This window comes from Rana temporaria, chromosome 4, assembly GCF_905171775.1.
Source record: "Rana temporaria chromosome 4, aRanTem1.1, whole genome shotgun sequence".
Lineage (NCBI taxonomy): Eukaryota > Metazoa > Chordata > Amphibia > Anura > Ranidae > Rana > Rana temporaria.
The window spans coordinates 434,364,120-434,390,680 of record NC_053492.1 but is presented as its reverse complement, the minus strand read 5'-3'; the positions used below and the strand labels follow the sequence as shown (position 1 = coordinate 434,390,680).

The following is a 26,561-nucleotide window of genomic DNA, read 5'->3' as shown; positions in this document are numbered from 1 at the left end:
TGGTAATGTAAGATGCAAAATCTGCAATAAAAAGGGAGTGTAGGGAGGATAGGGACGGACGGAGGAAGGGAAGGGAGGCGAGAGGAGGAAAGGCCCCCCCCCCTTCCGCCACCTTCCTGGGCTCTCCTGTCCCACCGGGAAGCCGGCGCTTCCAGCAGCGGACCATAGAGATGACTGAGGAGATTTCCTTTAATTTCCTGTTCTGTAGACAGGATATGAAATCTTGTCAAAGTGAGAAAAATACACTTTAAAGGGGTTGCAAAGGTAAAAAAAATCCCTAAATAGCTTCCTTTACCTTAGTGCAGTCCTCCTTCACTTACCTCATCCTTCCATTTTGCTTTTAAATGTCCTTATTTCTTCTGAGAAATCCTCACTTCTTGTTCTTCTGTCTGTAACTCCACACAGTAATGCAAGGCTTTCTCCCTGGTGTGGAGTGTCGTGCTCGCCCCCTCCCTTGGACTACAGGAGAGTAAGGATGCCCACTAACACACAGCTCGTTTAACTGCATTGTAGAGTGTCCCGACTCTCCTGTAGTCCAAGGGAGGGGGAGAGCACGACACTCCACACCAGGGAGAAAGCCTTACATTACTGTGTGGAGTTACAGACAGAAGAACAGGAAGTGAGGATTTCTCAGAAGAAATAAGGACATTTGAAAGCAAAATGGAAGGATGAGGTAAGTGAAGGAGGACTGCACTGAGGTAAAGGAAGCCAATTAGGAGGAAAAAAATAAAAAAATTTACCTTTTCAACCCCTTTAAGAGCCAGTTCACACTGCGGCGGCATGACTTCGGGGGGCGACTCTGCAAGTCTTCCTGAAGACGACTTCAGAGGCGATTAGCAAAATGACTTCTGTATAGAAGTCAATGCAAATCGCCCCGAGCCGCCCCCCGAAGTTGTACAAGAACCTTTTTCTACTTGCGTCGCTCCTATTAGAACGGTTCTATTGCATAGAATGGGACGCAACCCGACTTGACGAGTCGCCCCAGTGTGAACCGGCTCCTAAGCTACTAGTGTACCCATTGCACGATTTCCACCTTATTCAGGCCTGGCCCACATCTCTGCAGCGCCTTTTAGATGCATTTTAGGTGTGTTACAATTGAACTCTACATAAACGTGCATTTTGTTGAAAGCATAGCAAAGATGCAACAAGCTGATTTTTAAACGCACCACACCTAAAGCGCATCTAAAGAGCACAGGTGCGCAGAGGGCCTTAGGCTCTGGTGACAGCTAAACATTTGGATTGCCCCTCACTTTCAGTCCTGATAATAATAGTCAAAAGGACTCAGAGAAAATCTTTAACGAGGATACAGACAGCGATAAAAATCTTACAGGAGGTTTAATCATTCACCACTTCATCCAAAACCAAACCCAAAAAATTGGGCTTTAGATGCATTATAATGCTATGGAATACCACCAAGACATTTAAGAGAACCTGTAAGAGTTTGGGGAAGACCCTCTACACTACAGTTCCAGTATAACTTTGCCCCTTTGTGCAAAGCCAGCTTATAGAGACAGGCCCAGATTCACAAAGCACTTACGCCGAAGTATAACAAGTTACACCGATGTAAGTGCAAATGTGAGCCGTCGTATCTGTGTGCCAGACCCACAAACTAATATGCGCCTAAAAACAGGCTACACCACGCCGGCGTAGCTTGCACACGCCGGCGTAGGATGGCTGCACATTTAGGCTGGACGCATGGTGCCGCTCCCATTGATTAGCCATTTAAACAAGCAAATGAGGGAAATACGGCGATTCACGAACGTGCGTGTGCCCGGCGCATGCTACGCGAGATGAGCGCAAGTTGTACGTCCAGCGTAAAGTTATTCCCCATAAAGGAGGTGCAACCCGGCAACAGACACGCACAGGTCTACACCAGGGAACACAAGTCGGCGTATTGTGCATTGGACGTGTGTCTGGCTGGGCGTACGTTATGTTCACGGCGTACGCAGTGATCCGGCGTAGCTTAGGCAGTTTTGCCAGCGTGGTTGTGAGCATGCGCATGGGGGTGCTGTGCTTGCGTCCACATCATGGCGCATGCGCAGTTCGTGATACGTACCTGTCTGGCACTCAGCCCATCATTTGCATGGAGTCACGCCTCATTTGCATGGGGTCACGCCCACTTCCACCTACGCCGACGTGCGCCTTTAAAACCCACGCCACGCTGGCGCAGCATTGGGAGCACTGGCTTGCTGAATGCCATGCTTGCCTCTCTGCGCTGCGTTGGCGTAGCGTACAGTGTTTTCCCTACGGCGGCGTAATGTGCGCCTTGCTCTCTGTGAATCTGGGCCACAGTTTGATAAGTTTGGAGTGGAGGAACTTGAGTGGCCTTCACAAAGTCCTGACCTCAACCCTAGGGAACACCATTGGATGAATTGAAACACCAACTGCGAGTCAGATCTTCCTCTTCCAATTTCAAAAATGCTCTTCTGGCTGAATGGGCACAAATTTCCCCCAGACATACTCCAAAATCTTGTGGTCTGTCTCCCCAGAAGAGCGGAGGCCAGGGAGGGACATCCCCCTATTACCGTATATACTCAAGTATAAGCCGACCTGAATATAAGCCGAGGCACCCAATTATACCACAAAAAAATTGGAAGACGTATTGACTCGAGTATAAGCCTAGGGTGGCCATCTGCATGTATCACTGTGTCCATGTGCATGCCTCACTGTGCCCATGCCTCACTGTGCCCATGACTAGACTGATGTTTAACATGAAAGTCTGTGGAAGGGGTGCCTGGCTTTGAAAAATCGGTGCTCCCCGGCCGTAGGTACCCTCGACAACAAACTTTGCCGGGTCCCCAAAGTCCGGGAGATTAGGCACAAAAAGGTAACTCGAGTATAAACCGAGGGGGGCATTATCAGCACACAAAAAAAAAGTGCTGAAAAACTCAGCTTATACTCGAGTACATACGGTAAATGTCCATGGTTTTGGAATGGGATGTCCATATAATCGAGATAGTAAGTTGCCCTCAAACTCTTGGCCATAAAGTGTACTGGCATTGGGCAAACCCAGATGTTTCTCTCAGTACAGTTCAAAGTTACTGTGTGTATTTTTTTTTTTTTTTTTATAGGGGGATTGTTCCATTTTTTTCCCAGCAATTGTGAGCAATAGACGTTCTCTAAATACGTATCCGATAGGCAAAAGGCCACGTTATGTCATAAAATTTTTACAAGAGCAATTTTAGACAGATGTTAAAATCCCTACAATCCTTTACGATGGCGCTTGTCATCTATCAAAGCCATTTTCCAAACCGTTTTCTATTATTTTAGTGTAAACGAGACGGTTACCATAGGAATGCCACCCTTTACACCGACGTGTGCGACACTCCCATATTTAGACGCTGGAATTGGCCCGAGGCGTGAAAAGGGATTAGAACACCATTTCAAGGGGGATTTTTCACAGCGCACAAATAATTAAAACTACCTTAAAAAAAAAAAAAGAAGAAAGGAAAAAAAAAAAAAAAAAAGAATCTAAATTAGGAAAATTAAATAATGAAAAACGGTTTAGGTGAAGAAGAGAACTTTAGGCAACGTAGAGAAAAGCCGTGATTCTGGGGGAACAGGTTTTGCTACACAGCTAACTTCCTATATGATAATCCTACAGCCCCTTTCACACTAGCGGACTAATCGGATCCCCCCCGTCAGTTTTACAGGCGGACCAGACTTGGACTCTCCAGTCTGCTCTATGGAGCGGCAGGTGTCAAATGGGCACATGTGCGTTGACACCCACCGACATCCAATCCTATCCTATCAGCTAAACACAGACAGATCTGTTCCCCATCTGTCTGGCAGATCGGATGGCAATCGGGTCTAAACAGACAGGCGGTCCCTGTATACATTTGATCGTCTATAGAGGAGAGCGGGGTGCGTCTGTGTCCGTTCTGCACAAGCAGAGCGGACATAGACCAGCCATCCGCCAGGCTGCAACGGAGTCCACCCCATGTGTAAGAGGCAGGGGCGTAGCTACGGGGGGGGGTCGCAATTGCAACGCGGCCCTCCTGTACACCTGTATAGGAGGAGCGGCTCAGCTGCATATGGATGAATCGATCTCTCCATATACCTCCTGCAGCCGCTGAATGCCTGCGGGAGGGAGAGGAGGAGCGGGCATTCAGCGGCTGCAGGAGGTATATGGAGAGATCGATTCATCCATATGCAGCTGAGCCGCTTCTCTTTCCGCTGCAGAACAGTTCCGCTACCCTCAGAGCCCAGCATGAACCCCTGAGATCTATGGGTGTGATGGCATAGATTTCACAGGTGTATGCTAAGACCTGTAGTTCTTCACTATTTGGGGGGCGGTCTCACATCTTCAGCTCGGGGGGGAGGGGGGTCATGCTGGGACCGGTAGTCCTTAAAAGCGGTATACCCGCATTTTTTTTTGCACACAGGAGATTTCATTCCGGCAAGGTCCGGCGGCTGCCGGCCCTTTAGCCGAGGATCCCCGCTGCGAATGCGCAGCTGCAATCAGCGGCGCACTTCAGGGGGAACATCTCCTAAACCGTACAGGTTTAGGAGATATTCTTTATACCTACAGGTAAGCCTTATTAAAGGCTTACCTGTAGGTAAAAGTAAAACGTTTCCCTATACAACCACTTTAACTTTGGGAAGATCACCCCCACCCCACCAAAGTAAAGGACTACCTGTCCCAGCATGAACCCCTAATATCCAAGGGTGTGTGACACCCCCCCCCCCCCCCCAAATTTGAAGCTCCCAGCATGAACCTGTGAGATCTAGAGAATGTGACCCCATAGATTTCACAGATCTATGCTGGGACCTGTAGTTCTTCACTATTTGGGGGGCAGGGGCACATCTTCAGCTCTGAGGGGTTCATGCTGGGACCTGTAGTTCGTCACTAGTTGGGGGGGGGGGGGTGTCACATCTTAAGCTCTGAGGGGTTCATGCTGGGACATGTGTCAGTTTCATTCCGGTACACTGTATTGTCCCAGAGTGAAGGTGCCTGGGGCAGACCTGCAGAATGCGGGACTGTCCCAGGCAATCTGGGACATGTGGTCACCCTGCTGCTAGCGTAAACAAGCTCTTCCAGTCACCTGTCAGACAAGTACATACCATTACTCTTCTTTTGGGGGGTAAGGGGCAGTGAACTTAGCACATGTTGGAAGCTTACAGCTATAAGGATAAGACGGGTCAGTTCTGTCATATAACAGATCTCGAAATGAGCTTGGAGTTCCCCTTTAAGAAATGACCTGACTGGAGGGGTCACAGGAAGCCTCTAACGGATCGCTATAGTTAGAAACAAACAACAATGTGCTTTTCTTTGCCCTCAGAGCCTCCCAGAAGCCTTGCGCTCATTGGCTGCGGACCGCGCGTCTATTTCTGAACATTGGGAGGAAATACAATATGAAAGTTACATAAGAAACGAAATTAGAAAGCAACAATTGTGGCTTTTCCTAAAGCAATCATTTGGAATCCAAATTCTGTTGTAGGTTAAAAAAAGTGATGGCTGATATTTTTACATTTCCTTCCTGACGTCTTTTTATCTAAATTTCCTCGTAGGGCTAAATGAGGGATTCAGGAGACGCCTTGTCTTTGGGTGACCAGACACCATCCCATATCGGGAAGTGATGGGAATCATTCAACATTCTGAATCAATGCATTCTTCTTACAATCACTAAGAAATCATTCCCTTTCCTCAAGAGAGAAGTCAATTGCATCTTCACTGTGCTGGAAATTAAAGGAGAAGTTCACCTTTCGTCAAAAAATAATAAATGCAAATTTTGTTTTATGTTTTTATTTTAGGAGCCTGTTAAAAGGGGTTGTAAAGTCTTGTGGCTTTTCACCTTAACCACTTCCGCCCCAGAGGAACTTACCCGGTTCCTGACCAGATCATTGTTTGCGTTACGGCACTGCAACACTTTAACCGACAATTGCGCGGTCGAGCGACGTGGCACCCAAACTAAATTTATGTCCCCCACAAATAGAGCTTTCTTTTGGTGGTATTTGATCATCTCTGCGGTTTTTATTTTTTGCGCAATAAACAGGGAAAAAAAAGGAGCGTCAATTTTGAAAATAAAGCAATTTTTTACTATAATAAATATACCAATTACTTTTTTACTAGAAATGGCGGAGATCTGCGATTTTTATTGTGACTGCGACATTGTGGCGGATACATTGGACACTATTTTGGGACCATTGTTATTTATACAGCGAAATGCCCCGATTACTGTGTAAATGACACTGGCAGGGAAGGGGTTAAACACTAGGGAGCGATTCTAATGCTGGCCATACACCTATAGATTATCTGCAGATTTTCTATGGTTAGATGGAAAAAGTGGAACAGATTCCTCCATCTATGCTGAAGAATCTCCCACTGGCCCAAGCTTCCATGTCTTGCTAGTCGGCCCCGCTGGCTCTCACAATACCTGAACATTCTGATTGGGTGCAGGCATTGTTTAGGTTGAGAACCAGTGGTGCCGACTAGCAAGACATGGAAGCTTGGGCCAGTGGGAGATTCTTCCATCCACACAGTTCAGCATAGATGGAGGAATCTGTTCCACTTTTTCCATCTAACCATAGAAAATCTGCAGATAATCTATAGGTGTATGGCCAGCATAACTGTGGGGGGGGGGGGGGGGTGGGCTACCACTGACATGACAGCGATCACTACTCCTGATCACAGGGAGCAGTAGATCCCTGTCATGTCACTAGGCAGAACAGGGAAATGCCTCGTTTACATAGGTATCTCCCCGTTCTGCCTCTCCGTGACACGATCCCGGGCTGCCTGCGAACACAGAGTTAGCAGGGCTGCGGGCACGCTCACGGAGTACGTGGCGCGCACCCGCGAAACGGCAAATTAAAGGGGATGTACAGGTACGCCCATTTGCCCACTGCTGCCATTGTGCCGACGTATATCGGCGTGCAGCATTTGGCAAATGGTTATTGCATTCTTTGTGTACTTCCGTAACTTCGCGCAGGAGATGCAGTTTTGGAGTTGTTCGGACCCAATGTCAAAGTCGCTGAAATCCGTACACTTGACAATTTTTTTTATACCTTCAACACATCAACTTCAGGGACAATGTGTTCACTTGCTACCAAATACATCCCACAAACTTTCTGGTGCCACTGTCACAAGAAAATCTGTGTTTTCCCACTTTGCTCGTAATGTTATAGCCGATTGGTGTACATTTTTTTTAATCTATAACAACCAGACCCGACCACAGCATTGTATCGCGTTTTGCTGAAGTGCAATGCCAGACAGATAAACACAGAACGAACATGCTGCATACAAGCCAATCACAGAGCATCTCACCACTGCCCCCTTCTCTCCATTGGCTGCAGAATCTCCCTGCAGCCTCCCTTCCTTGTACATATTAAATTTGTCTATCATGATAAGTAAAGATAAAACACGCCAATAAGCTAAAAAGGAAATCCGGGCTCAATAGATCTACAAGTAAACAATTTTATCTGCCAAAAGGATTTGTAATTCTATTCACATGGTCTTGTGATTCACACACCCCAATCACCGGCAGGGCGGCAATGCCACTGTGCAGTTTGACGTGACACCCCGTGTTCTTTGTTCAATACATCCGATTAATCTCATTGCCGAGTGACACCACAAGCTGCAAAGCTAAAACTAGGGAATAATGGTGTCACCTGATTGGCTGTGCAGTGCGGCAAATGTGTGCGAATCACTTCAGGCTGCATTTACACCTCAGCGTAGCGTTTTGCGGCGTTTACCGCGACAAAACGCGGTGCTTTTTACCGCGATTTTTTGCAGGTCTAGGGTCATCAATGTAAAACGCCCAAATTCGAGTGACAAAAAAGGGTCCAGAACTTGTTTGAGCTTCAGGCGTTCCGCGTCAGGCGTTTTGTAGTGGAGATGTGAACCATCTCCATAGAGAATAATGTATTTTTTTCCCCTCTAGCGTTTTGGGGCGTCACGCTTCAGGCGACAAAACGCTCAGGTGTGAATGCAGCCTCAGTCTGGCACAGTTATACGGCCTCCTCCCCCATACTGAAACAGCTTACTCACATTTCACTGCACACTCTAAACTTTTCACAGTGTGCTTTGGAAGATGCAGCAAACCGGATTTCCTGGCTGGAGGAAGGCAAAATATAAGTGGATTGAACTTCAGCTTTAACTAGACCGCCTACCACAGATATACTGCGGCAGGGCGGCTCAAGCGCACGCAACAACGTACCTGTACGTCATTTCGTGCCACAGACAGCGGGGGGAGCGCTGACTGGACAGAGAAGGAGCCAATCAGCGGGTCCGGCGGAATCGCTCCCCAGAGAGGCAGAACTCGATAAACAAGGCAGATCGCTGTTCTGACAGGGGAGAACAGTGATCTTGTGTTCCTGCCAAGCAGACCACCCCCCCCCCACAGTTAGAAAGCACCCCCTAGGGACACACTTAACCCTTTGATGGCCCCTGGTGTTAATCCCTCCCCAGCCAGTGTCATTAGTACAATAATAGTGCATATTTTTAACACTGATCACTGTAATATAGTCACTGGGTCCCAAAAAAGTGTCAGTTAGGTGTCAGATTTTTTTTACATTTTTTTTATTAGGTATGTTTTAACCCTTTCACGCCGAGCGTACGCATATATGCGTCCTCGGCTTTCAGGGGTTGTACCGGGATGATGCCTGCAGCCGCAGGCATCATCCCGGTACCGTTGTTTAGAGCGGGCGATCGGCTTTCCAAACATAACAACCGATGCGGCTAAAAGCCGCTCGGTTGTTATGCCGGAGGAGCGGGAGGGGACATCCCCCCCCCTCCCGCCGCCTCTCGCCGCTCTGACCGGGCCTCCCGTCCCACCGGGAGACCCGATCCACGATCCGGCGCCTCCAGCGTCTCGGCGCGCTCTGAAACAAAGCCGTAAACGGCTTTGATTCAGTGTGCGCATTGAAACCACGGAAGCGGCGTCATGACGTCACTTCCGGGTTTCTCGGCTGCCAATGGCGCCGGATTTAAAAAAGTACACAGTATTCAGAATCGCCGTTTTCGGCGATCTGAATACTTTGAAGTGCAAAGGAGGGCTCGGAGGTCTTTTAGACCCCGATCCCTCCATAAAGAGTACCTGTCACGACCTATTGCTGTCACAAGGGATGTTTACATTCCTTGTGACAGCAATAAAAGTGATCAAAATGTAAAAAAAAAAAAATGTAATATTAGAAAAAATAAATAAATAAATAAGAAAACAAAAAAATAGGGAGCTGCGGTGGCTCAACGCGATTGGCACTGCGCTGACAAGCCATTCACCTCTGCAGCTAGGGGTTCGGATCCCGGTCTCGGCTTCATGTGAATTGAGTTTGGTGGTCTCAGCCCGGCTCCCGGTGGGTGTGCTATGCAAGGTAAGCCTGTGCTTAGTACGCCCACCCCCCTCTCACAAAAACCACCACACCTACACACGCACTCTAAATTGGGTTAACACACGCACATTGACCACGCGGTCTCTAAAGAGAGGCGAAGGACTAATGGGGCTGGTTGAGCGGGCTAATCCTCTCACTCCCTTATAGGGAGTCCCTCTGCCCCGTTGGGCTTCAAAGCGGAGCAGGTAGGGCGGGCTGTGTGGGAGGACCCCCTCACACACCCGCCATTGCCACCCGGGGCATGGAGAAAGGTGGCAGATTGCCTCTGGGGGAGGCCTGCCTACTCCCAACTCCTGCAGTCCGGCTCCTCTCTCGAGTACACGCACAAAATACACTTTTAAAAAAAAAAGAAAAAAGAAAAGAAAAAAAAAAGAAAACAAAAAAAAAATTTTTTAAAGCGCCCCCCTCCCCGCGAGCTTGCGCAGCAAAGAAAGCGCATACGGAAGTCGCGCCCGCATATGAAAACGGTGTTCAAATAACACATGTGAGGTATCGCCGCGATCGTAAGAGCGAGAGCAATAATTATAGCACTAGGCCTACTCTGTAACTCTAACCTGGTAACCGTAAAAAAAGTTTAAAGCGTCGCCTATGGGAGATTTTTAGTTACCGTAGTTTGTCGCCATTCCACGAGTGCGTGCAATTATAAAGCGTGTCATGCTTGGTATCTATTTACTCGGCATAACATCATCTTTCACATTATGCAAAAAAATTGGGCTAATTTTACTTTTTCATTTTTTTAAAATTCATGAAAGTAAATTTTTCCCAAAAAGTTGTGTTTAAAACACCGCCGCACAAATACCGTATGACATAAAATATTGCAACAATCGCCATTTTATTCTCTAGATTCTCTGCTAAAAATATATATATAATGTTTGGGGGTTCTAAGTAATTTTCTAGCCAAAAATATGGATTTTAACTTGTAAACACCAAATGTCATACATAGGCATAGGCATGAAAGGGTTATAGCAGAAAGTAAAAAATTGTTTATTTTTTTCAAAATTGCCAGTCTTTTTTTTTCGTTTCTAGCGGAAAAAAAAAAAATTAAAAATAATTACGCAGAGGAGATCAAATACCACCAAAAAAAAGCTCTATTTGTGAAAAAAAAAAACAAAAAACGAACATCAAGACTGGATATACACGAGTCGGACCTGGTTCACCAGGAACTGGCCGAGATTCGATCCGTTAATGGGCAGGCTGAATGTACCAGGTTGATCGATTAACTTGGGTACAACTAGCCTGCCGGATTCGCTTGCAATTATCGATAGCAGCTACAACAGCCGCTAGCAATAATCACCCTCTTTTTCCAGCGAAGGTGGCTTTCCCCGCTGGGAGAATGTCAAGGGCTCAGCAGGTGGGATTCCCCTGTCAGCACTGTCTGTAGATGAGGGAATCTTGGGAAATTTGCACCGTGTATGGCCTGCTGAACTGTTCTTTTTTTTTTTTTTTTTTTTTTATTGCAAGAAATTAAGTATTATTCAGGCTAGGTTCACACTGCTGCGAATTCAAAATCGCGGTAAAAATCGCGATTTTGCTGCTGCGATTTCGCCACGATTTCGGCCGCGATTTAAGAGACATCTGTGCAGTGTTCAATGTAAATCGCGGTCCGAAATCGCAAAAAGTAGTATAGGAACCACTTTTTGAAATCGGTGCAGCGCCGCAGATGCGGCGTCGCACTGATTAGGACAGTGCCATTGCCGACAATTGCCGGCAAATGCCGCCGATTTGACATGTGAAATCGCATCTCAAATCGTACCAAATCGTACCCAGTGTGAACCAGGGCTCACCTTACTGAATTTTTTTTTTTTTCAACTATTTACCACCACAGAAGAAAATGTATCAGACCAGCTTGCCATTTCATCCCCGACCCCCCCTGGACGTATCTGCGCCCCCCATATCCAGTCCAAGCGTCTGGTAATCTGAAATCCCGCTCTTCTCTGGGCAACGCTTTCAGGATGGACCAGATCGATTCACTGTGAGGAGCTGGCCAATCAGAATCGATCTGATCCATCTTGGAAGTGCTGCTGCAAGGAGAAGAGCGGGCGGGCGATTTTAAATGCCTGGATCGGCTGCTGGGGCACAGAAAGCTCAGCTAACCCGGAGGCAAGTACAGCGGGGTTTGGGTAGCCAGTCCAGTGTTCATTCATCATTACACTATTTCTCTAAGGCTCCATTCCCACCCAGATCTGCGGCAGGACGCGTTTGTGACGTCATTACTCATTAATGGCACCTAATTCGTGATGCGAGTTTGCCGCGATAAATCACGCTGCAATTGTGGGAAAATCGCAACGTGCGAAGCTTGTCGCTCACAAAGCTACTTTTTGGTGACAGCGTTGCGATTTATCACACGACAACCGCGGCAAAAATCATACCGCGATTGGGGTGCAATTAGGAAGTAATGGCATCGCAAATTCATCCTGCGTCTTGCCGAGATTCTGGAATCGTGGGCAGAATCACCAGATTCTACTCGCGATTCTGGAACGCCCAGGTGTGAATGGAACCCAAACGTGAGCTTATCCTTGAAGCCTAACTTTGAAGAAAATGTTGCCCACCTCTGGTGGAAAAACGCCCTTACCTCACATAACTCCAGTCTTTGCGCTACGGCCTCCAGGCACTCCAGTCCTGTACTGTCCATGGACAGCGTGCATTGGATCTCAGAGGAATTCAGGAGTCTTATCCGGCTCAGAAAGCAGTTCTTGCTCAGGACGTTGTAGCGCTTGGTCCTCCGCAGCTTGATCTTGAATGGCATGGCTTCGGCCTGGTGGGCCCCTCACCGGCACCCTCTTACTTTGCCTTGAATCTCACGGAGCAAACTACTGTAGTCCTCCAGGGGTCAGGAGAGTCGTCCATACCCAGCGCACAGTCACGGATGTCGCCAGCTGCAAAGACACAAAATATGTGGTTAGTCTCCCATACATTACAGAAGATCTCATTCTGAAATATCGCACTTCACCAGCACGGTCCACTATACCCGCCCGGGGTGCCTCTCTGCGATGCCACGCGTCAAACTAGTGACTCTGAAGTCTGGGTAGTTCAGAATTAGATGAACCAGGCACCGGTTAAAATGCATTTCACCGCCATCCTGGGGGTTGCTATGGCGATGTGCGAGTATAAAAAGGAATAATGATAGAATAATCAAGAACTATAGACACTGCAATAATAGTCTGGTCTTGGGAGGTATTTATAGAAGAGCTTGTACCCGAGTTTTCTTCACACACATTACACGGGCTGTGAAGGTGGAATGAAATAAAAAAAATATGATCACACATTGTACTGACACTTCTCCCATCATGCTGGGTTTTGACAATGAATATAAATAGTTTTTTATGAATCAAATGTCTCTAAACGAGATGTATTCATCCTGGATAGGACTGAACTCAGACTGGGGTAACAGACTTGGACCATAATGGGGTACATGCTGCAGTGGCATAGGCATTCTGGGGTACATGCTGCAGCAGAATGGTTGTACTGGGGTATACAATGTAATGTGATGGGCATACATGCTGCAGCGGGATGGGCATACTGGGGTACATGCTGCAGCGGGATGGGCATACTGGGGTACATGCTGCAGCAGAATGGTTGTACTGGGGTATACACTGTAATGTGATGGTCATACATGCTGCAGCGGGATAGGCATACTGGGGTACATGCTGCAGCGGGATGGCCATTCTGGAGGAACATAATGCAGTGGTATGGGCATACTGGGGTACACACTGCAATGTGATGGGCATACATGGGGTACATGCAGTGGGATGGGCATTCTGGGGTTAATGCTGCAGCGGTATGGGCATTCTGAGAGGAACATGCTTCAGTGGGATGGGCATTCTGGGGTACATGCTGCAGCAGTATGGGCATTCTGGGAGGAACATGCTTCAGTGGGATGGGCATACTGGGGCACATGCTGCAGCGGGATGGGCATACTGGGGCACACGCTGCAGCGGGATTGGCATAGTGGGGTACATGCTGCAGCGGGATGGGCATAGTGGGGTACATGCTGCAGCGGGATGGGCATAGTGGGGTACATGCTGCAGCGGGATGGGCATAGTGGGATACATGCTGCAGCGGGATGGGCATAGTGGGGTACATGCTGCAGCGGGATGGGCATAGTGGGGTACATGCTGCAGCGGGATGGGCATAGTGGTGTATACACTGCAATGTGCATACATGCTGAAGTGGTATGGGCATACTGGGGTACATGCTGCAGTGGGATGGGAATTCTGGGGTATACACTGCAATGTGATTGGCAATGGCATACATGCTGAAGTAGGATGGGCATTCCGGGGTATACACTGCAATGTGATGGGCAATGCCATACATGCTGAAGTGGGATGGGCATTCTGGGGTACATGCTTCAGCGGGATGGTTGTACTGGGGTATACAGTGCAATGTGGTGGGCATACAGTACATGCTGCAGTGGGCTGGGCATACTGGGGTACATAATGCAGCTCCACTTAAAACTACATATCCAAGACTATTCTGTCTTCAGGGTGACAAAGCTGCTGCACAATTTTTCTGTGGAACAAGGCTGTCACTCTGTTACAGAAGCAGAAAAACACCAGACCTACTGGCAGGATCAACAGGGAAGACTCCTGTAATGATGCCGTGTTAACACTTCTAGGTCATTTATTATTTTGCTCATAGTAACGGGTGAGGTCAGAGAGGTGGCAATTTGGTGGTTAGGTTTTCCTGTTTTCAGAGGAGATCTGGTTGCTGCAGTCAAATGGAGAAGAAATGAGTCTCCTATGTATGGCAACCTTGGACAAAGATTTATCTTTATGCCTGAGATTCTCCTTGAGACCTGAAAACGTTCTCCCGTCAGCCTGATCGGTGGTGAAATGTTTGTGTTGCACACAGTGCCAATCTAAGCATCCGTCACATTTCACAGAAAACGGCCTTGTGGTTATGACAAATGCATTCCAAGGTCTACATTAACTGTACATTATCAGCGATTTCTGATCTTACAGGGATCCTGCGTACGATCTGTATGACAACCAATCAGCAGCGGGGGCTACCCAGGGTCAGTCCACCTAAAGGACAGGACAGCAAGTTTCAGAAAGCAGGAGTGCGTCACACGCAGAGGGAAGGTGGCGCGCCACGTGCAGAGCGCAGGGGCAAGGCGTGTACTACATACAGAATGTAGGGTTTAATGCCGCGCACACGATCATTTTTCGGCATGTAGAAAAAACAAAGTTTTTCCAACTTCATCTTAAAACGACGTTGCCCACACACCATCGTTTTAAAAAAAATGCTCTAGCAAAGCGCGGTGACGTACAACGGCACTATAAAGGGGAAGTTCCATGCGGATGACGCCACCCTTTGGGCTGCTTTAGCGGATTCCGTGTTAGTAAAATACGATTCACACTTTTCTGTCTGTTACAGCGTGATGAATGTGCTTACTCCATTATGAACGGGAGTTTTACCAGAACGAGCGCTCCCGTCTCATAACTTGCTTCTGAGCATGCGCGGGTTTTTAACGTCGTTTTAGCCCACACGCGATCATTTTTTACAACCCGAAAATTGACATTGTTTAAAACGTTGTTAAAAAATGCAGCATGTTCGGAAAAAAAAATTGTCGTTTTTCAGAACCCGAAAAAATGATGTGAAGCCCACACACGATCATTTTAAATGACATTTTTTTTTAAAACAACGATCGTGTGTACGTGGCATAAGGGTTTGCTATGCACAGTGTACAGGGTTCAGGGTTCAGCTCTCTTTCACAGGCTGTTCAAATCTCACTTCAACTCCCCCCTGGGTGCAAGGGCCACATGAAATGGTCTGGAGGGCCAAATTTAGACCGCAGGCCTTCTGTTTGATACGTATGCTTTGCTAATTTTTCGTTTCAGAGGTTTACAACCACTTTAACCATATAGATCATGGCCCATCATTGGCTGGGAAAAGATTCCCTCTCTCCTTTGCAATCATTTACAGTAAGACTTTACATAAAGTCTCAGAAATCTCTCAAGGTTTTTTACCTTCATGCATTCTATGCATGAAAGTAGAAAATCTGTCTGCAACCCACCCCCACCCCTCCCCCAAATTGCCTACCTAAGCCCCCTCCGATCCAGCAATGCCTCAGCTGTATGGGGATGCTCCCCTCTTATTGGCTCCCACTGTCATTCACAGCCAGTGAGCCAATGAGGAGAGAGTAGAAGGGGAGCCGCGGCTCTATATGTCTTTTGGACGCATCAAGCAGCGTTTCAGGAGCAAGCAAGCATGCAGCTGTGCCCCAAGGCGGAGGAGCCAGAAGTGCCGGTGGGGGGCCTGAGAAGAAGAGGATTGGAGCTGCTCTGTGCAAAACCACTGCACAGAACAGGTAAAAGTAAAAAAAACAAAAGCTTTAATATTACTTTAAGGCCCCTTTCACACTGAGGAGTTTTTCCAGGCAGTTTAGCGCTAAAATAGCGCTTACATACCGCCTGAAAAACTCCTGCCCTGCAGTTTTAATGTGAAAGCCAGAGGGTGCGTTTACCGCTCCTCCACCACTCCTTCCCATTTAAAACATTGCGGGCGGTATTAACCCTTTTTCGTCCGCTAGCGGGCGTTAAAGCTGCACCGCTAGTGGCCGAATACTGCTGCAATTCTGACGTTATAGCGCCGCTAAAAATAGCGCTGCTATACCGTCAGCGTACCTCCCGCCCCAGTGTGAAAGGGGCCTTAAGTGACACTAAAGGTTTGTGTTTTTTTTTTCTTTTAAATAACAAATATGTCATACAGTTTGTTTTGCACAGAGTGGCCCCAATCCACCTGTTCTGGGATCCCACGGTGACTCTCACGGCTCCTCCCCACATTAGATTACTCCCTCTGGGAAGCTCTCTCCCAACGGGCTTACCTTGCGGGTGCGTTCCCGGGTCATACACTTGGCGTCCATAGACGCCGCCAAGTACATAACTCAACCCCACTCCCCCACGTCATTGGATTTGATTGACAGCAGCAGGAGCCAATGGCTGCGCTGCTTATCAATATATTCAATCAAACCCGGGACGCCGTGGAGAGAAGGACGGTGGGGACGCGCCCACGGAAATTCAGGGCTCAGGTAAGTAAAATGGGGGGGTGGACAACTGCAAGGTGATTTTTTCACCTTCATGCATAGGATTCATGAAGGTGAAAAAAACACGTAGGTTTGCGACCCCTTTAAGATCTTCATGTTATATCGTTTGAATGACATGTCATAGATATTATTTATCATTGTAAGGACATATTGCACACTTTTTTTCTTCAAATTTTTCAGAAAAAATAAAATTAAAAATTAAAATGTCCCCCAGGCCTTCCCATATCTAGTCACCACCCCACCTTGTCCAATCAGAATACACTTTGTATTCATTGAAAAAATGCAAAGTGTTCTCCGAATGGCACCCATGCCAGGTGAGCGACCTCCTGTGCCCACTCCGGCTGCACAAACCTAACTCAGGACCAGGCTGGTGTGAATGGACCCGAAGTTCTCATTCTCCTTCCACAATCTCTGACCTGAAGACATAGACTTCTTTGTACTACTGTTATTTTACGAAAAACAGAAAATAAACTCCGGTTGGCTTCTTCGGCCTGGCACGGTAGTCCTCATCCTCGGTCATGAAACGCACCTACTGCAGCCAGCAAGGAGAAGAAAAACAGATTTTTTTCTCCCCCTCTAAAAATAATATCAGATAGGAGATCTTATCCAAAGAAAGGGAAACTTGGAATGGTTATCAAAGCAGGAGCACTCCCTTACAGAAATCTCCTGAATCCACAACCCCGCAGAGTCCCCGAGCAGATACTTCAGACAAAAACATAGCTGTGCTCGCCAGAGTGTGGGCAGAGAGAGAGACTTGGCCGGGCTCGGCTGATACTTCCAGAGAAAGATTTACGAGTGTTGAGAAGAAGGCGCCTTTGAAGTGACTCCGCCATCGATGATTGGTCCTGCAGAACAAGAGAGCTTTAAAGAACTCGCTTTGATTCAGAAAAAAAAAAAAAAAAAAAATTCACTTTTTAGTTAAAAACTTTTACAGGCGTGGATAACTTGTGCCTTCTGGCTGGGGAACTACAAGTCCCAGCAAGCCCCCCCATGCTGAATGAAAAAAAAGGGGATGGTCCAAGTCTAGGTTCACAGCAGTACGGCGAGACCTAGAATGCCCACGGTCCCACACATTACATGTAGGGCAGTCCATTCATTTCAATGAGCTGCACTACCTATGAGAAAGTCTTGACCCTTCTGTAAAAAAAATAAAACATAATAAATAATAATCGCACAGCACCATGCCATTTGGGAAATAATGCCCCCCCCCCCCCCAGCATCTATTAATAATTCATATACGATGCATATTAGCACATTATGCTATTGCAGGTTTTTTTTAACCACTTCACCACCGCTGTCTAGTAAATTGAAGGCAGGCAAGATGCACTCTCGTTCTGCAACGTCATAATGGAGCCCCAGGCCCGCCGCTCTCGTTGCGCTCAAAGGGGAGTGCAGCGATCGCAGCCACGCCGTGTTTCAAGGACACGGTGGGATCCTGGTCTTGGTAAAGAGCCGATGACGCGCCTGAAGAAGTGAGCGGTAGCACGCGAAACACGTTGAGTTTTTAAGAAGCCCCGTCTTAACTTGTACTGCCATTTGTAACCTTTTAGCATGTATTATATACAGTTATTACCATGAATCGGCTTGATTTGCTGTGTTCTCTTTCAAAGTACCATGACTCAAAGTGTACTTACCTTTAAATCAGTGGTTCTCAACCTTGGGGTCGGGACCCCCTAGGGGGTCGAATTACTATTTGCCAGGGGTCACCGAATCCTGTGCTGTTCCAGAAGCCTGCACCGCTTCCAGCCTTTTTGCGGCCGCCCATCAGGGCTGTACCTGGAGCCCACAGCTACCCACTCAGCCTCTTCACAGCTGCCCATTCAGTTCACGGCATTGCTGGGGAGCAGAGACTAGAGGTCAGCTGACTGGTGAGGAATGTGAAGTGGGAGGGGCTGGGGGAGACCCCATCTCCTGATTTCAGCATAGGTGTCACTGCTAAGAGACACCACAGGGCTGGAGACACAGTGAAGCCGGAGACACAGTGAGTAACACTACCTGTGATTAGAGTTGCCATTGAAAGTCCCCAATACAGTTCTCAGAACAGCAGATGACCTTCATCAAAAGCACCTAAGTTGGCTGATCAGAACTCCCCCCACCAGCACTGCCACTCATCCCCCCTCCCCCAACCAAGGAGCAAGAGAAGGAATAAATAGAGAATACATGGAAGGGAGAGGAAAAGAAGGGGAGGAACAAAGAAAAAGGGAAAGAATAAGAACAAGAAAGAAGGCTAGAGAGATGGATGGGGGGAAAAAATGAGAATCTAGGATAGAGAGAGATAAAAGGGAAAAAAAAGGAGAACAAAGAGTGGTACATCCTAAAATGTACCATAAGGGGTTTTAATACTGTACGAGTGGAAGGGACTCGGGGAGCACTAAAATGTCAATGGATTAGGGGCGCAAACTAATTGTGTTGCCTTGGGTGCCGACAACCCACGCTACAATTTTTTTTTACCGTTAGGGGTCCCCACAACTTGGGAAATGTTATCAAGGGGTCACGGCACTAGAATGGTTGAGAACCACTGCTTTAAATAAATCTATTTATTATGTCTAATTTGCATTTTATGGCCATTTGTGGTACACCTCATTTAAAGTCCCAGGGTACAGTTCTGTCTTTGTATGTATGATTATTAGGGATGGAGGTGCACCACCAGTGGCTTCGGGCTACTTTTATAATTTTTCGATAAGTAGAGAATAAAGTTAAAGTGGTTTTAAACCCTTACATATACCCAGTGAAGTGACTGGCCTCAGATGATAGACCAGGGATAAGCAATTAGCAGACCTCCAGCTGTTGACAAACTACAAGTCCCATCATGCCTCTGCCTCTGGGTGTCATGCTTGATGCTGTCAGAGTCTCGCTATGCCTCATGGGACTTGTAGTTTGGCAACATCTGGAGGTCCGCTAATTGCATATCCCTGTGATAGACGAATGAATGAATGAGAAACTTATATAGCGCGACACATGCAAACTTAATCGCCTCTGGGCGCTTGATGTACCTGTCTCTTTTGATATAAAAAGAGATGAGTTTTGATCTTCGACAGGGGTGAAAACAAAGCCTCCTACATAAGTTGTAACCGTTTATCTGTTGCAATCTTTCCCCTACATCCAGTGAAAGTGCAGAATTTATACAGGATCTCTCAGCTCTGAAAAGCAGGGGGTGGGGAGCTGACATCAGAGTTACATCAGAGCTCTGAGAGATGACTGGAGGTGAGGGGAGGGAAGGGACACCCCCCTTCACACAGCACACAAGAACAGAGCTGAGGCCGTCAATCAGCTGGAGGTCCCTCCCCTGTCACCATTTTTCTCTTGGTGTCAGGAAAAGTGAATGTCAGAAGTGAGTCATGCCGATAGAGTAACGAGGCAGCAGGCAGAAATGACACATATTGCTCTGGATTGAGACAAGTAAACACTATATAGGGATATGCTTTGTTCAAATTCCAGGTGTGAGGTTTACCGCCTCTTTAATTCCATAGATGCTTGGGTCCCTGTAATAGGAGTGCTGACTCCTGTGGTCCGCTCTTACAATACATTTGCACTCTTGGAAAGATCCAAAGGTCGGCAGGAATCACACAGCCTTGATCTACCAGGTGTAACATCTGTTCCCCTGACAAATAACCCAAGTCCTTGAAAAGCATTTCACATGGGATTTAGATGGATTTGGATAGAGAATTGCGTCTTTCATGGCAGGAGAAAGCTGCCGGACCACCTTTAATGATCGGGGAAAGATTACCTTTTTCTCAGATATTCCAGGCATGCAAATATTTGAGCACAGAAAATATTCCTACCAAAGCAGCAGGAATGTTCCCAACCTGAGTCAATAATAGGAGAGCACGGCTCGTTCTTTCCCACAGGGCAAAACTCCGCTATGCCGGGAGCAGGCAGACAATACACCGAGCAAGGCTGTGATAATAGGTCATCCAAGACACATTCCACAGATTGGCAAGTAATCATTTTTCCCCCTTCCACAAATCACTCGAGTAAGGCCCCATGGTCACCGGGCATTTGCCCCCGATGCTGTCCAATCACACTCTAATGCCTTGTACACACGATCGGAATTTCTAATAGAAAAAGTCAGATGGAATTTTTTCATCGGCTATTCTGACCGTGTGTGCGCCCCATCTGAGTTTTTCCATCGAAAATTCCGACGGACTTAGAAAGAGAACATGTTCTCTTTTTTTCCCCCGATGTAATTCGCAAATTCCATTCGTCTGTATGGAACTCGGAGAAAAAAAACACGCATGTTCAGAAGCATTGAACTTCATTTTTCTCGGCTCGTCGTAGTGTTCTACATCACTGCGTTTTGGACGGTCGAAATTTGGTGTGACAGTGTGTATGCAAGACAGCTTGAACGGAATTTCGTCAGAAAAATCCATCAGAGTTTATCCCAACGAAAATTCCGATCGTGTGTACGGGGCATTAGGCTTAAAGCGGGAGTTCACCCATTTATAAAAAAAAAAAAAAATTCTCCCCTTAGATTCCTGCTCGTTCGGTCTAGGGGAATCGGCTATTTGTATTAAAATATGAGCTGTACTTACCCGTTTTCGAGCTGCATCTTCTTCCGTCGCTTCCGGGTATGGGTCTTCGGGAGCGGGCATTCCTTCTTGATTGACAGTCTTCCGAGAGGCTTCCGACGGTCGCATCCATTGCGTCACTCGTAGCCGAAAGAAGCCTAACGTCGGTGCGGCTCTATACTGCGCCTGCGCACCGACGTTCGGCTTCTTTCGGAAAATCGTGACGCGAAGGATGCGCCCGTCGGAAGCCTCTCAGAAGACTGTCAATCAAGAAGGAACGCCCATTCCCGCAGCCCATACCCGGAAGCGACGGAGAGGATGCATCTCGTAAACGGGTAAGTACTGCTCATATTTTAAAACAAATAGCCGATTCCCCTAGACAAAACGAGCAGGAATCTAAGGGGAAAAAGTGCCCTCTAAGGGTGAACCCCTGCTTTAATATACATGGGACGTTTTACAACCTCTCCTCAACAATTTAACTTGATGTTTAAAGTGGAGGTTCACCCAAAAAGTTAATTTTTAACATTAGATTGAGACTCGTTTTGTCAAGGGGAATCGGGTGTTTTTTACAATCAAGGCAGTACTTACCGTTTTAGAGAGCGATCTTCTCCGCCGCTTCCGGGTATGCTCTTCGGGACTGGGCGTTCCTATTTGATTGACAGGCTTCCGACGGTCGCATACATCGCGTCACGATTTTCCGAAAGTAGCCGAACGTCGGTGCGCAGGCGCCGTATAGAGCCGCACCGACGTTCGGCTTCTTTCGGCTACTCGTGACGCGATGTATGCGACCGTCGGAAGCCTGTCAATCAAATAGGAATGCCCAGTCCCGAAGACCATACCCGAAAGCGGCAGAGAAGATCGCTCTCTAAAACGGTAAGTACTGCTTCGATTTTTAAAAAAACACCCGATTCCCTTTGACAAAATGAGCATCAATCTAATGTTAAAAAAAATAATTTCGGGTGAACTGCCACTTTAACCACTTGCCGCCCGACCATCATTCTGCTAAAGGTGGTGGTTCTGTTATCCTGACTGGGAGTCATATTTTCTCCAGCAGGATAAGCTGCGGGGCGCGCAGTGCGGTGATCGGTGTTGTGGTGCGTCACTCTGACACAGTGAACATGTGGAAACATCGAGGTGTTGTATCTTCAATCAAAATAATGGGGTATGTACTCTTACCAGAGATGGTGGACTCGAATGTCGATGACGAGTCAATCGAGCAGAAAGAGCCAAGATGGGCAGTCCTTCCACAACGATCATGGGAACCCAGGGGTCTTGTAGGTGACCGTAAGGTTGAGGAACCAAAAGTTGAAACAGTTGGATGGAAGGCCCAAAAAAAAAAAAAAACTCATTGAGGAAGATGTAAAGAGAAAAAAAAAAAAAAAAAGGGCTCCACATGGTATAGGTAACAAAAGGATAGGTTTTATTCAATAAAAACTGATTGGCATCCATAGTAATAAAAATGTGTGATCACAAAAGTAAAAAGGAGCAATAAGCCAAGTCCAATGCGTTTCATCCAAGTAGACTTTAACAGGGGCGTATATCGTGACATATGCCCCTGTTGAAGTCTACTTAGACGAAACACGTTGGGCTTGACATGTATGAACCATTGAGAGCCAGTCTTGCTGGGAAACCATATGTGAACCCAGCCTTAACAAAAACAGTGCAAGTGAACACACAAAAAGTGCACTTAAAGTTGTAAAGGTACAATTCTGTTTCCTAAATAGCTTCCTTTACCTTAGTGCAGTCCTCCTTCACTTACCTCATCCTTCAATTTTGCTTTTAAATGTCCTTATTTCTTCTGAGAAATCCTCACTTCCTGTTCTTCTGTCTGTAACTCCACACAGTAATGCAAGGCTTTCTCCCTGGTGTGGAGTGTCATGCTTGCCCCCTCCCTTGGACTACAGGAGAGTCAGGATGCCCACTTACACACAGCTCCTTTCTCTATATGCAACGTAGAGAGCGTCCTGACTCTCCTGTAGTCCAAGAGACGGGGCGAGCACGACACTCCACACCAGGGAGAAAGCCTCACATTACTGTGTGGAGTTACAGACAGAAGAACAGGAAGTGAGGATTTCTCAGAAGAAATAAGGACATTTAAAAGCAAAATGGAAGGATGAGGTAAGTGAAGGAGGACTGCACTAAGGTAAAGGAAGCCATTTAGGAAACATTTTTTTTTACCTTTACAACCTTTAACCTCCAGAAGATTTTCCCTTCTTCATGACCAGGCCATTTTTTGCGATAAGGCACCGTGTTTATTTTACCTGACAATTGCACGGTCATGCAACACCGTTTGTCATTTATTTGATCACCACTGTTTGTTTTTTGTCCAAGAAAATAAAATACTATTTTACTTTATGATATAAAACACATCCAATAATAAAAAAACAAAAAATAAAAAAACGTATTTCTTCATAGATTTTGGCCGATATGTATTCAGTTAAATTTTTTTTTTTTTTTTCAAAAAATAAATAATACGTTTATATTTGATTGGTTTGTGCAGAAAATCAAGCGTCTACAAACTGTAGGATAGATACTGAAATATATATATTTTTTTAATACTAGTAATGGCGGCGATCTGCGACTTCTAGCAGGACTGCGATATTGCGGTGGACAATCGGACACTATGTGGGAACCAGTGACACTAATACAGTGATCAGTGCTAAAAATAGGTCACTGTACTGGTGACACTGTGGCTGGTAAGGGAATGAACATCAGGGGCAATCAAAGGGTTAAATGTGTGCCTAGCCTGGGTTTTTGTGTACGTTGTGTGCTGCTTTCACTTCGGGATATGATGAATTTTACACACACACACACACACACACACACACACACACACACACACACACACACACACACACACACACACACACACACAGGGTTCTTCACAGAACGGCCGCCCTGTAGAAGTAAATCTGCTATACGGCGGTCAGCGAGTGGTTAATGTGTGTATCTGGTCATCCTCCCGAAGAAGTAGGGCCCATCAAAAACATTAGTATGGTTTTCAGTAGGATTTTGTGTTTAAACCGCCAGTCTCAAAAGCATGAAAACGCATTAAACGCACATGCATAGGTGTGAACCTAGTCCAAGTCACTATCTATTTATTAGTGCTCCCTGGGATTGGTGCTCCTCAAGATCCTTCCTGGGTCTGGACCTTTCCGCAAAATCTAAGCACACCCCCGCAATACAAGGCTCATTCCTTAACATCCCTGTGGATTGGAGGATGTTAAAAAAAGAGCCAGGAGGCTGAGCGAGCGGAACGAGCCGTCCGAGCGAAGCGAGGACATGAGGCTGACTGGCCACTTTCCTTAAATTCCACGTCGCCCTGGATGCTGGCCGAGGTTCGGAGATTTCCGTCGGCAAGGATTGCGCCTGCGCAGTCCTTACAGCAGGGGTTGACAAATTTGCTTGGAATCTAGGAGCCAGCTAAAAAAAAGTAAGGAGCCAGAAAACGCGCCCCGTCGCGACGAGCTTGCGCGCAGAAGCGAACACATACATGAGCAGCGACCGCATATGTAAACGGTGTTCAAACCACACATGTAAGGTATCGCCGCGATTGGTAGAGCGAGAGCAATAATTCTAGCCCTAGACCTCCTCTGTAACTCAAAACATGCAACCTGTAGAGTTTTTTAAACGTCACCTATGGAGATTTTAAAGGGTAAAAGTTTGACGCCATTCCACGAGCGGACGTAATTTTGAAGCGTAACATGTTGGGTATAAATTTACTCGGCGTAACATTATCTTTCATAATATAAAAAAAAAATGGGGATAATTTTACTGTTGTCTTATTTTTTAATTAAAAAAAGTGTAATTTTTTCCCCAAAAAAGTGCGCTTGCAAGACCGCTGCGCAAATACGGCATGACAGAAAGTATTGCAACGATCGCCATTTTATTCTCTAGGGTGTTAGGATAAAAAATATATATAATGTTTGGGGGTTCGAATTAGAGGGAAGAAGATGGCAGTGAAAATAGTGAAAAATTACATTAGAATTGCTGTTTAACTTGTAATGCTTAACTTGTAATACCAACGGCCACCACCAGATGGCGCCAGCTTACACATCTGGTGGTCATAACTTGTAATACCAACGGCTCACCACCAGATGGTGCCAACTCAAAAAAAAAAAAAAAAAAAAAAAATTTTTTTTTTTTTTTGCCCCCCCCTTCCAAGCCAAGTCGCCAGGACCCTGTTTCTAGTCGCCATGGCGACCTGGCGCCCGGGATTTGTCGACCCCTGCCTTACAGGAACCATCTTGATAGCCGGAACCATATTGTCAGATCACCGGCCCACCCCACAAAAAAAATGTAACGTCAGCACCTAAAAATATTGTAGCTGCAGACTTTTAATATACGGACACTTACCTGTTTAGGGTTCCCGCCATGTCGGCACCCCAGCTGATTTTGGGATCGGCTGTCGGGTGCTGCCGCCGCAATTCTCTACTGGCAGTGAAGCCTTTCGGCTTCACAGGCGGCTGTCATACTGCGCATGCGCAAAGCGCGCTGCACTTTCTAATTGGCCTGGCGGTGGAGGAAGCAGCGTGAAATGGTAAAAAATTTCAAATTTTATAAAATAAAGGTTTCCAGGCCGAGGAGAAAAATGCTAGATGCTGCTGGACATTGACCATCCAGGAAATAAGGGCTTTCTGCAGCTTTCAATGCACACTGTCTGAAGCTCACAGTGTGCAGTGAAATCAAAGTAAGCAGCTGCAGTACATGAGAGGAGCCCGTATAACTGCAGGACGGAAAGGAAGGCTGGAGGTGAACTTCAATCATACTGGTATATCATGGAAGCGGACTGATTTTGTAGTTTAGAGATACCCTCCCATACCCAGGAGCAGGAGGAGCCCCTTGCAGAAATGAGACCGATATCAATATGAAAGGCGCCTCTAGTCCAAGAACGCACAGCACATGGGGAAATGACATGCTGGAAGTAAGCGCACTAATCAGGGCAGGTGTGTAACCCTGGCCTGCTCCCATGTCAAAGGTGGAAGAACACCGTGTATAACAGCTCAGTAGATGGGAAAAGCAGCGATGCCATCCAAATCGCACTCAGGAAATGGAAGGGGGGTAATAAATCAGTGACCGCTCCTCTTATCTCTACATTGCAGGTGCAGGGCTGTGCAGAGCCAGATAAATTCCATTATTTCTCCAAAACAATACAGAGCCGGGGGAACCACAGGGGTCAGGGCCATGAATGGGAATAGATTTCAGGCATGGATGGGGCCACAAACTGCTCAAAAGTGGAGAAAAACTAAATCTTTTCTCTGGATCTACTTTCTACAAACAGGACTCCATACTATGAATCGTCCCCGTGTGTGCCTCCCACGCGCGCCATACCGTGTCTATAGAAAATTAACGGTCACAAAAGGGAATAAAGGGTTAAAACCCATCACATTTTATTTCAACAGAAGTCATAAAGTCCTAAAGTTTAGCGCGGAGCCCGCTGTGGTCTGCTCTCCATCGGAGTAAGGTCCCAAAAGAAGGGAATGGCACAGGATGCCCCATCGGACTTTGTGGTTAGGGAAGACTAAACGTGCCAATTCACCTTTACAGAAAAAGACGAAAAAGGTGAACCAAGGCCCGGTCCACATATGGGCGATTTGGAATAGCGGACAGAATCAACGCCACAGTCTCCGACCGTCTCCTGCGCAACGTCCGCAGTCTCCGAAATCTCAGCAATGGTCTCC

The 26,561-nt window shown here is 46.8% G+C and overlaps 1 protein-coding gene across 1 annotated transcript in view; it reads right to left on the bottom strand.

Moving 5' to 3' along the window:
- The window catches only part of PTPN14 (protein tyrosine phosphatase non-receptor type 14), a 151,469-nt gene that overhangs the window by 88,488 nt on the left and 36,420 nt on the right, over positions 1-26,561 (bottom strand). The window contains exon 2 of the mRNA XM_040351453.1: positions 11,900-12,203. Coding sequence (XP_040207387.1) covers positions 11,900-12,073 — 174 coding nt within the window. The 5' untranslated portion in view covers positions 12,074-12,203. The remainder of the gene's footprint in view (positions 1-11,899; positions 12,204-26,561) is intronic.